General features: G+C 42.5%; 1 protein-coding gene across 6 annotated transcripts in view; it reads left to right on the top strand.

Annotated features, from left to right (window-relative positions):
- Positions 1-12,277, top strand: part of Nek11 (NIMA related kinase 11) — a 221,282-nt gene that overhangs the window by 11,962 nt on the left and 197,043 nt on the right. Inside the window, exon 2 of one of the 6 annotated variants that reach the window (XM_076917999.1) lies at positions 5,283-5,365. The exons of the other annotated variants lie outside the window; for them this stretch is intronic. Coding sequence (XP_076774114.1) covers positions 5,343-5,365 — 23 coding nt within the window. The 5' untranslated portion in view covers positions 5,283-5,342. The remainder of the gene's footprint in view (positions 1-5,282; positions 5,366-12,277) is intronic. 6 annotated transcript variants of the gene reach the window in all.

Below are 12,277 nucleotides of genomic sequence, written 5' to 3'. Positions count from 1 at the left end.
ACTTGGCTTCAACTGTGGCCTTTGCTAGTTCCCCGCCCGTAAAAGGCTCAAAACTAAGCTGTGGCTTATCTTCTGATAAACAGGGTTTGGGATGGAGTGAAAAGAGAAAAAAGTGCAAAGTCAGACCATTGTTTTCCTTTATTTCAAGCATGGTCAAGAAGCCAGTCTTGCAAGGTAGAGGGCTCCCCCAGCCATTCTACTGCGTCTCTTAGGACAGAAGAAACCTCAAGCTTTCCTTCTGCGTTTATAGACCAGAGATGGCTAATCAAGAAAATAGTTGGGGTGAGTAAGACGTAGGGGAGCCTGTAGTTTGTTTTGCCTGTGGCAGGAGGCCGGAGAAGCTTGCTTTGGAGACAACACTCAAGCACCCTTTTCTTTAAAAAAAAAAAATAAAATAAAAAATGATGTTACCATTGTGAAGGGACACCAGGTGATGGCTTTAAATGCTACACTCTCTCACTGCTGTTGGTAGAAGAGTGGGTTCAGATGACTGCAGTAGAGAATATTCATTTAGAGTTTCAGACTGTTTACATTCGTTATGCCATTTGGCCTCCCGGTGTGCTTGTTTTGTGAAGTTTTGAGTAGGGAAGTTAATGGTTCTGCCAACACTCAATAATACCCTTGAAGAAAACAAGAAATATTCATTGAAATCTATGAAGTGAGGGGAGGGGCTGGGCTGATGGCTCAGTCAGTAAAATACTGGTCTTGCAAGCATATGAAACTCAGTTTGATTCCCCCAAACCCTCTAAGTATGGTGAGCGTGATGGCTTGCCCCTGTCACCGCAGCACGGGGAAGGCAGAGATAGGCAGATCTTTAGGAGGTACTAGGTCCTTTTTATTGTCCTTTTTGAGTAGCCAAATTAAAAAAAAAAAAAAAAAAGGCGAGGTTTGGGTGTAAAGCCTATTAAAATTTTTTTCTTATTGTTGTCTTACTCAATTAATGAATACTTTAAGATGAAAGCAAAATATTCAAGAACAAAAATCTAAAAGTATAATCTGGCTCAAGATTTTTATTTTTCTCACCAAAAGAAGACTGTGTTTTAAATCAAAGAGATGTATATGTACACACACACACACACACACACACACCAGCAACAGACTGTTTTAAACATGGTCAAGAAGAACCCTAAGGTTCTCCTGGCTGATGAGGCTGAGTCTCCTGGGTGCTACACAAGCCTGATGATATCGGGCACAGTGCCCCATCCCCACACCCCATTTTTACTGTTGTATTCAGGTGTCCTTCCTCAGGATTTGTCTGCAGCCACTTCTGGAATGCCCTGCTGCTTCGTACCCAGCAGGCAGTTCTTGCTGTGCCTTAGCTCTCCTCTAGCTGAGAGCCAGCCAAGAGAAACATGCTCTTTACTTCCAGACTTGACCTACTTCCTTTTCCACCCAGGCATCTAGCTAGAGAGAAGCCAGGGGCAGTTGGATTAGCACCCAGATTTAAACTCGTTTGAACTGAAAAGTTCCGTTGTGGCACCCATGTTTGGGTAACTCAAGTGGAGCTGTATGCATGACCTGGACTTCAGAGAAAAGGAGGAGAGCCTCTCACGTTCAAGTTTGCTTCTGGTTCAATCTGTTCCTCTTCAGCTGACTTGGCTTTCAGGGAAGAGGTGGGAAGTAGGGAATTTAGTTGCCATGCCACCGCCATCTAGGTGGGAGAGCCACAAACTCCAGGCCTGCCTGCCTGCCTACAGACCGAGTTGAAGGCCAGAAGAGACAACTCAGTGGGGGAGACCCTCCCTGTCTCAATATGGAACATAAGAGCAGGGCTGGGAGTGTAGTGGAGCAGTTGCTTACTGTGTGCAAGCTCCTTGGTGCAACCTTCATTTCTGCAAACAAACAAAGATCCAGCCTGTTACTAATAGCTTCTTGGTTAGCTTTCCCTAAGTTTGCTTTTTTTTTTTAAAAAAAATAAAGAGTGGTTTGTAAATGTTGATTTACATCGTAAGTAAACATCGTTAATATCAAAGATTTTTAAGATAGCCAGTGTCCTCTACTTATTCTCCACTGAATAAATAATCTCACAGTATTGAAAATAAGCACTTAATGTTACATGGCCTTCACTGCTTTAAAATACTAGGGAACTGGGTATCTGTTCATAGCCTGCTAAGAACACAGTGGCTTCTTCCTCAGCTGCCCTTTCAAGCCCTGTTACCTAGAACTTACAAGTACGAACAAATGATTTGGAGCCTTTCATGTGCTGTAGAACGCACTGAGAACTATAGTTAGGTGGTTATATGAAAACTCAGCTAAAGTTTCAATTGCTAGAGCAAACTGTGGAGGACGAAGTTGAGTTCAACTGGTACACGCATGAAGCACTGGGTTTGAATCCTAGCACTGCATAAACTACAGTGTGCTGCACAGCACTTGGGAGGTTGAGGCAGGAGTATGGGAGTTCCAGGTCATCCTCGGCTATATAATCAGCTTGAGGTCAGCCTGGGATCCTGGCGCCCCACCTGGGGAATCCATCCCATATACAGTCACCAAACCCAGACACAATTGTGGATGCCAAGAAGTGCTTGCTGACAGGAGCCTGATATAGCTGTCTCCTGAGAGGCTCTGCCAGAGCCTGACAAATACAGAGGCAGATGCTTGCAGCCAACCATTGGACTGAGCACAGGGTCCCCAATGGAGGAGTTAGAGAAATAACTGAAGGAGCTGAAGGGGTTTGCAATCCCACAGGAGGAACAACAATATCAACCAGCCAGATCCCCCCAGAGCTCCCGGGGACTAAACTATTAACCAAGGAGTACACATGGAGGGACCCATGGCTCCAGCCACATATGTAGCAGAGGATGGCCTTGTTGGGCAACAATGGGAGGAGAGCTCCCTTGTTCCTGTGAAGACTCAATGCCCCAGTGTAGGGGAATTCAAGGGCAGGGAGGCGGGAGTGGGTGGGTGGGTGGGTGAATAGCCTCATAGAAGCAGGGGGAGGGGCTTTAGGTTAGGGGGTTTCTGGGTAGGGACCAGGGAAAGGGATAACATTTGAGATGTAAATAAAATATCCAAGAAAAAATGAAAAGAAAAGAAATTTAAATGAATAAACATCCGATATTTGCTCAAAAAAAAAAAAAAAAACAAAAAACAAAAACTAAGTTAAATCTTGGGTATGAGGGAACTTTGAGGATGATGGATGCACTGTTACCATGACTGTGGAGATGGTACATGAATGTGTACATCAAACTCTCTAAAACTACACCCTTAACATACATAAAACATGTATGTTAACATACATGTTAACATGTGTTAACATGTATGGAGTGTGTCAGCTCTACCTTAATAATTAACATTTGAAAATCTAACTTCTGAACACCCAAGAATATTCAGCTGGTCGAATTCGCTAATGGGATCATTATGAAATTTAGTAATTTAAAGTGTTTTTTTAAGCCTTAAGGTCATTCTAATTAACCTTATTGCCTTTAGTTTAGTGAGAACTGATAGAATTTGTTCTATATGACCTTTATTGAGCACATGGGAAGGGACGGATGAGATGTAGTTACTGCTATCAAACGAACACACGACGTTTCTGAGTCTTGAAGAGTGGGACCTTCGGAATCTAGAGTCTCCTATCAGAATGTCTTTGGAAGTAGGCTTTCCTAGCCTTGTCCACATGTGCTAGTCACTTAGCATTTTAATTAAACTTTGGCCTGTGTTTCTTCTTTCTCATTAGTTTTATTTGTAGAAATCTTTAAAACCTGATCACTTAGTTATCCCTGCCTCCACAGATTTGTGGCCCAGCTGTTATTCATTCTCTCCCTCCACCGTGTTCCACCTCATGGGGCTACCATAGATGCATATGCTGTGAATTTCAAAACAAAACTAGTTCCACTTCTTATAATATTTGATCTGCTCTTTAGTGATCAACTGATTTCACTTTGTATTGCTATTTAGAGATGTTAGTGCCATAATTGTTGAGCTTTGGTAAGCAGCAGCATTTTCCGAGTTGTTTTAGAAAAGAGAATTGTGAAATACTCCTGGGGAGATGGCTCAGTGGATGAAGTGTTTGCTATGCAGATGTAAGGATCTGCGTTTGGGTCCCAAACCCAGGTCAAAGCTGGGCATTGCAGCATGTGCCTGTAGTCTGTAGGCAGAAGCCAAAGGATTAGGGAGGGGTGTCATTGGGCAAGTAGTGAGCTCCAGGTTCAGAGAGAGACCCTGCCTCAAAAATAAGATGGAGAGCAATGAGGGAAGACACCAATGCTGACTGTCGGGCTCTACATGTGCAGGCATAAGCCGGTGTACCCACATGTGCAAGTACACACGGACACACATGTGCACATACAGAAACACAAACACACACAGACAGAGATAGACACAGAGACAGAGACAGAGACAGACAGACAGACAAACAGACTAGAAGATGGGTTAGTGACAGACATTCAACATTACTTCTAGAATGAAGTATTTGGTCCTTCAATATAGATTAGAATTAACATATTGAATTTTAAGTAGGGTCTTTCTGTTTTTAAAGTAGTTCAATACTGAGCTTATTACAGAAAGAGTTCTGAAAGCTGACAGCAATAGATAATTTCCTCCACTAAAGCTTACTTTGGCATTGTTCTGCTCACATGTGTATGTGTCTGTCTGTCTGTCTGTCTCTGTCTATGCATGCATGCACATGAATTTGCGTGTATGTACCTATGTGAGCCTGTGCTTGCATTCTTGAATCTGTAGTTTTTCAATTTACTACTAGTCTCATTGGCAAAGCTGTGCTTAGCTCATATCAAATCCAGGGTTCTAATGGAGGAAGAAGCCCTTCTAATATTTCCTTATGCTAGAAGTGCCCAGATGGAACTTGCACTTCATGAAAATGCAGAAGGTGTTCATATGGCTCCTCCTTGAGAGGCTCACACTGAGAGAGAGGCATTAACTATAACTACCCACACCTCAGCAGCAAGGACTGATGCAGGGGTGTCCCCTCAGCAGCTGCCTCTGGCTCCTCTTAAGCCATTAACCAGACTCCCTCCAGGATTCCTTGGAAACTGTGTGCCTGCCTGAATAATTTATCACAGGACAATCAATTATTCATAACTCATTATTACAACTGAACTAAAACCTAAAGGTGGAATCATTCTGCCTCTTATGAATATCCAAGAGATCACCAGGACACCACGGTGGAGTTGACGTCCTCACTGTCCCCTCTGCCTGGTTATTTCTCTGAAGGGATTCCAAAGAGAACAGCCTGTGAGAAGGAATCAGGATTCATGAAAGTGACAGTCACCTCCCTGCTGGTCCTCACAATGTCTGTTTTTTGAATTCTGGCCTCATTACACCTACAGGTAAAGTCTGGGTCTGAGGGAGCACAGAAGACATGCACAGCTCTTTTGGTTTATGAAGACATGTTTAGCGACTCCACAGAGAGGTAAAAGTTGCCTATAGACTGTCATTTCTGAGGAAAAATAATAATGGGTATCATTATAATTCATACATGTATACAATGCATTTTGATCACATTGTACCCTCTTTACTCTCTCGCCCTCCTCCTAGTTCCATGGTTTCCCACCTTTTCCAATTCCCCTCCTGTGTTCATATCTTTTGTTCTTTTTAATGACCCAATAAATTTTATTAGAGTTTTTATAAGCACCATTCTAAGAGATTATTTTAAGAGCACAATGAGCAGCTCACTAGTGGCTATACCACTGAAGAAAGCACCTCTCCATTTTATAGTGACTGCTAACTGCATATAGATCTTGGGGGGCAGTGCCTAGTGAGCCCCTCCCTAGTCCATGGCAGTATGCTGCCTAAGCCAGTCTTGTGCAGTCCTTAAGCAGGTAACCACAGCTAGTGTGTTAGAGAGTGCTAGCCCGCTTGCTGAGTGCGTATCTTCCATACCAGAGCATATACAGTGTTCCAGAATGCAGGCCTTATGAGTTTAATGATTTGCTTGTTTTAAAAGAACGTAGGTAATTTTAAGGCAGATGTGAATATGCCATGAAGCAGAGTAAAAGTTTGTGTAGTTTTTAAATTTGATTTTTAATAGGATATACAGCTGCATGGTTCACATAAAAAAGATTATAAAAAAAAATCTCACCTCATTCTTGTCCTCACATTCTCAAATAACCCCTGCCACCACAGAGCTGTTATTGCAAATTTCCTGGGCTAGAGAATGGAGACATGGCTCAGTGGATGCGTGCTTGGAGCAAGTAAGAGGACCAGAGTTTGGGTCCCCAGATTCACTAGTGTAGAGTCTGTAACTCCACTGGAAGCTCCTCAGCAAGCCTGGCTCACAGGGCTGTGAATCGATCAGATCTCACACTGACGCCCTGAGGTCATCCCTCCCTCTTCTCTGTTTCTGTCTCTGTCTGTCTATCTTTCTGTCTCTGTCTGTCTGTCTGTCTGTCTGTCTATTTCACATGCACACACACAAACACAATACATACACACACAGACACACACACACACTGCACACCTTTAATTGTGGCGCTTTGGATGCTGGGGCAGGTAGATTGCAGGCCAGCTTGGTCTATGTAATAGCTTGTCTCAAAACAAAACAAAACTCAAACCAAATCTAATAAAGAAAAAAGGAATTTATGAATATGGATGCTTCCTGAACTGATTTATACATGGATGAACAGCTTCAGAATATGGAATCTCATTTTTCTATTTCTCCTTTATGATAATTTCTAGCATATTACATATTTGTATTTGGTTCTTTTCATATGTCAAAACATCTAGGGCATCTATTCATGTTTGTACATAGGGACACCCCATTCTCCCATTCTTTCATTGTTTCATGGTAAGGTTGAAGATTCCTATTGCTGTTCATTTTGGATTATTTTAAATCCTTTGTTTTTACAAATACTGACACAATGAATAAGCCCAGACATTTGCCATTTCACAAATATGTCACAGTTTCTTGCATGGATTTTTAAGATAAAACATGAGATCTTGGGGGTACGCCCTGCCAGTAGTCTCATTCCAGTGGCACGAGCTAACCCTCTGTTGTTAGGGTGCTAACTGTGAGAAGCCCTGCTAGGGACTGCTACTGAGCCTGGTGACAGGATCAATGGAATGACTCTACTTTGAAGTGATGGTGACAACAGCTATTTTGCTGTCCTCTGCTTTCCTGGTTATATAAGAAAAGGCATAAATCTGGTGGCACATTATTTATAAGCAGTGATCGTATAAAACTGTCTCAGTTTCTTGCAGACATTTGATACACTGTGACGTTTAGAGCAGTGAGTTTTCAGAACCACCTCAGTGTCCTCTGGCCTTAGACTCCAGAGCACCAAACACCGTAGTTTGGAAATCACTAGTATAGTTCCTATTTTAAAATCAGCTCCACGGTGAAGCAGTTGTAAACCACTGGGTTTTGCAAAGTTAAAGCAGATTCCTCTCTGAGGGACTCTTTAGACACTTAGATCCACTGAGGTAAGTTTTGGCTCATAAAACCTTCAGGGATCCCACAGCAGTTCCCAGACTTGTTAGACCTGTTAACTGTCCCTCCTACTCCAGGCCTTATGAACACTGGTAAACTGAGGAGTGTCGCTGGGGGCTCCTGACAGTGATAGACATCGTGCTGAAATCAGAGGTCCCAGACACATGCAGCATTGCTTAAAGATGGGGTAGGAGAAATGAGAGTGCAAGCCCTGTTTTAAAGGTGGCCGTGATGGACAGCAGATGGTGGTAAAGCGACATGCAGATCAACTGTCATGGCCTGGCAGTGCTTCTAATGGCAACATTAATTCAAGGTCCAACATGCCTTTATTTAATTAAGGTTTACCAATACTTTATTTAGTTTTACTAACTAAATGAATGAAACATGGGTCATTAACATACTCTTAATTTCTTTCTAGGAGAAGCACAGATGAGTTGAGGAATAGGCTTGGCTAAATTTTTTTTTTTGTCTTCACGGATTATTTTCTATGGGGTGGGATAGATTTGTGTGGCCATGACCTCAGGGTATCAGATGGATGTTCCTACTTTATGTGTATGCACTGATATATGTGTGCTCTCATTCTTGAAACAAAACCTGAAGCCTCCACTGACCACAGGAAGGGCAGAGAGCAGCTGCAGTCCTATATATCAAGCACCTAATTGATGCTGCTACGTATACTCTGGGATCCTAGTGATGAAGCAATCGTGTCAGTTCAAAAGACACAGCCTGAGAAAGCAGTGGCCAGTGGGGTGATGCATAAAGATCTCATAGGGCAGAGTGAGAGATGTCTCACTGCCATTCTCTTTATGTAAGAAAATGCCGAGGGCTGTGCAGGAGGAACAACAGATGGCTTTAGAACTCATGGAGTGCAGCCCACGGGATTACCACAGCTGCATGGCTGGGCCTCGGTGTGGCACGGCCCCGAGGACCGTGTGTCCTGAGGACATCATGCTGTTGTGGAGTTCTGCTGTTTGCTGCCCTCACATCCCTCTTAATCTAAGAATTATATGAAAACTTTAAGGGGGCTTCCAGTCCCTCACTGGACAGTATCTCTGGCACGCAAAATAATAATGTTTGATCTCTTTCAGACATTGCTGCTGGAGCAGATTATGATTCTATCACCACTTGTGATGGTTTGTATATGCTTGGTCCAGGGAATGGCACTATTAGGAGGTGTGACCCTGTTGGAGTAGGTGTGTCACTGTGGGAGTGGGCTTAAGACCCTCATCCTAGCTGCCTGGAAGCCAGTATTCTGCTAGCAGCCTTCAGATGAAGATGTAGAACTCTCAGCTCCTCCTGCACCATGCCTGCCTGGATGCTGCCATGCTCCTGCCTTGATGATAATGAAATGAACCTCTGAACCTGTAAGCCAGCCCCAATTAAATGTTGTCCTTACAAGAGTTGCCTTACTCATGGGTCTGTTAACAGCAGTAAAACCCTAACTAAGACACCACTTTAGAGAAGATGTAGTTTGTCAACAGTGACTACCACCCTTAGAAAACATTTGGAAAAATAAAGTTGCTAGTGAAGCCAGGTTGAGATGGTTTCACTCCTGGCTGTGTTGTAAACAATCTTAGGCACCAATATGAAGTTCAGAAAGGCACACTCTTATTAGTTAAGCTAGGACCTTTATGGTCAGGGAACAAGAACAATGACAGCACTGGCTGACGTGACTCTCGCTGAGGTTGGACTGGTGATGATTGATTTATTACACCCATTTTTGCCCTCAGCTTCCTGATAGGATTTATTAAGAATTGTTGGTGAGTAGATATGCATTTTGAGGATTTAAGGTAGATATGACTGATTTTTATATAAAAGTTTAGATTTGCGATTCTTTTACGACTCTTACAAGATTACTTTTAAAGATAAAAAATACAATAATTACTCCTTTCTTTTTAACTACAAAGTGCTACCTGCCAGTAAGAGGAACTGGCTGAGAAAACTACCTTGCTTGCTCACACTCAGTTAATCTATAACGAGTTGCTTGGTTAGGAATGTACGTGGGCTTTGGGGAATAATTTGTTTTCTTTACCTGTACTGTGTAATGTTATTTCTTGTAAAGGTATTGGGGAACACACTGGTTTTTCATAATCATTCACTAGAAGAAATCTAAAATGTAATCACATTGTAATTGTATACTGCTTAAAAGATTTTGCTGGGCTATATAAGCTATAGAAGAAAGAATAAAGTATAGTATGGCTGGAGCAGTGTTTCTCCCATCCACCAACTATGTGTGTATATCTAAAGTTTGTGTGAATGGGGGTTGGAGCATCCATTGACTATGTGTATGTGTAAGGTTTGTGTGTGTTGTGGGTTGGAACATTGTTCCTTCCATCCATCAACTGTGTGTACGTATATATACATGTAAAGCTTTTCTGGGTGTGTATTGGAGCTTGCTCCATTCACCAATGGTGTGTATGTATGTATGTATGTATGTATGTATGTGTATGTGTAAAATGCGCTGGAGCTTTGCTCTAACCATTGTATGTATGAATGTGTATATGTCTGTCTGTAGTTCTGTATGCACATATGTATGTGTGTGTGTTTGATATGCATGTATATTTGTGTGTATAAAGTTATTGGACTTTGCTTTTGTTTTGTCCACTCAGCATGTCAGCGTGTGTGTGTGTGTGTGTGTGTGTGTGTGTGTGTGTGTGTGTACATGTGTGAATTTTCTCTCTTTCCTTCTCTTTCACTCTAGCCCCAAGAAGTTAAAAGAGTTCATACTTTCTCCCCTGGCCACAGGAGTGCCAACTCCAGTAAATTAAGCTTTGTTTCCTCAGAAAAAAACTCAGCTAAGTAACTTCTCTAATCTCTGGCTGCCCCTGTAGGTATCTGAATCCACCCTCATCAGTGGCTCTTAGCATTGACTCCCAACATCTGCCTATCTCAGTGTACCCTCTGGTGCCAAAGCCTGTCTTTGTCAAGAAAATGTAACAAAGGACAATGAAAAGTGTGATATACATTAAATATTTGCATTTAATTAAATTAAGACAAAATATAATAAATTTTGAATATACTACTAATAAGAGAATTGTAAGATTACTATAAATTTTAATTCACAGTCTTATTATATCAAGGGTAGTGGGGCACCCATTTGAATGTGTGCAGTGAATGGCTTTCGGATTGTCAGTGTGTGTTTATGACTGAGGGTATGTCTTGGGTTATAGGTCTTGTTAGGAATGAGCACTGGGGACATAGTGAGATGACTCAGAAGGTAAAGGCATTTTCTACAAACCTGACTATCTATTCAACCTCCAGAACCTACACATGGAAGGAGAGAACCAGCTCCTGCAAGTTGTTCTCTGACCTCCACGTGAGCGCCTTGCCACACCCCATCAACCCTGACAATCACACTGTGATTTAGTAAGTGTAGTAATAAAAGAGGAGTAGTATTGGGGCTGGGGAATATATATGGCTTAGTGGGTAAAATGCTTGCAGTACATGTAGAACCAGCTCCTAGAACCCATGAAATGAGAAGCCAGGGTTATGATGTGCACTTTTAATCCCAGCACTGGGGAAGCAGACATTTGTGGGTACCAAGGGCTCACTGGCCAGCCAGTTTAGTGAGGGCTTTCCAATTTCAGTGAGGGATCCTGTCTCCAAAAATATGTGGAGAGTATTTCAGGAAAACTCCTTTTCACATATGTGCATGTGCGAACACACACACACACACACACACACACACACGCGCGCGCGCACACAAGCAGTTGAAATCATAAGTCTGTATCCCTAAATGAAAGACTCTTGGCTATTTCTGTGGTGAATCTTGAAGTCTTGATGTAGATTGCTGAGCCTGAGGAGCTGCAGGGTGAAGGTTCTCCAGGAGCCCCAGTGCACCTGGAAGTATTTTGACTTATATTAATGGATGTCCCTTAATATATAAAACCACTACTCTTTGAAGGTACAAGTTTTCCAGCCTGTTCCCTGCTCCTTGATCCATGAGTGAGCTTGCTTAACCCTACTTTCTAGAAGTAACAGAATAGCTTCAGGCATGGATAATGTCTCTCACAGGTGCATCATCTATCTATGAATTGATCAATTGATTGACTGCATATGTATGTGCCTGTGTGTGTGTGTGTGTGTGTGTGTGTGTGTGTGTACATATGCACATATGTAGGCAGCGTCTCTGCCCACTGTGCCATCTCACTGATATCTAATGTCTTCATAAACTGGCTATACCACCTCATGTCTTTTGGAAAGAAGAGTCCTGATGTCTTGCTATTCCTCTGTGAAAGGGAATCACTCTAGGTTGCCCATTTAAACAAATAAAGAGATACAGAGAATTTATACCTGCCAACTGCTTAATGCAGTGGAGACAGTACAGCATGAAGGACAGCATTTACAGCAAGAAGTGGTTAGTGTGAGTATTATCATTCAGTCCTGGTTAGTGAGTGGACTGATGGTGGCGGCAGCCACGGCTCAGGCAGCGTAATCTACAGTCAATTTTGAGGGAGAGGACATTCTGGTGGGATAGTAGAAGAAGGTGAAGGGCAATAAACAGGATTATGTAATATTAAAATGTTATTTAGTGCTATAGATGAAAATCAAGGTGGTGTGAGTCGTAGCAGATCATGTAAGCAGTAAGCATTGACTCTGGCAGAATACCCCAAGTGAAAGCGTCCTGAAGAATTTTGAAGCAAACTCTTGCTGTGGCTCCTGTTTTCCGGTAGCAGAAGGAAGCTTTTGGATTCCTAGGGATGCACAGTAGAGCAGAGGCCACGTGCACTATGTGTTCCTCACTTTCTCCTACTGGAAAGCTGCAGCCACTTTTTACAAGGGAATAAAGTAAAAATGGGAGTGGTTATGGCCTTGGGGTTTCCTTAGAGAGTGTTAGGTTATTTCACTATCCAGACAGGTGCAGACCTAGGAAATTTCAGGCTTTGTGAAGTTTCA

Source organism: Arvicanthis niloticus, chromosome 21 (assembly GCF_011762505.2).
Source record: "Arvicanthis niloticus isolate mArvNil1 chromosome 21, mArvNil1.pat.X, whole genome shotgun sequence".
In the NCBI taxonomy this organism is placed as follows: Eukaryota; Metazoa; Chordata; class Mammalia; order Rodentia; family Muridae; genus Arvicanthis; species Arvicanthis niloticus.
Note: the sequence above shows the minus strand (reverse complement) of the source record. Positions and strands in the feature narration are given on the sequence as shown.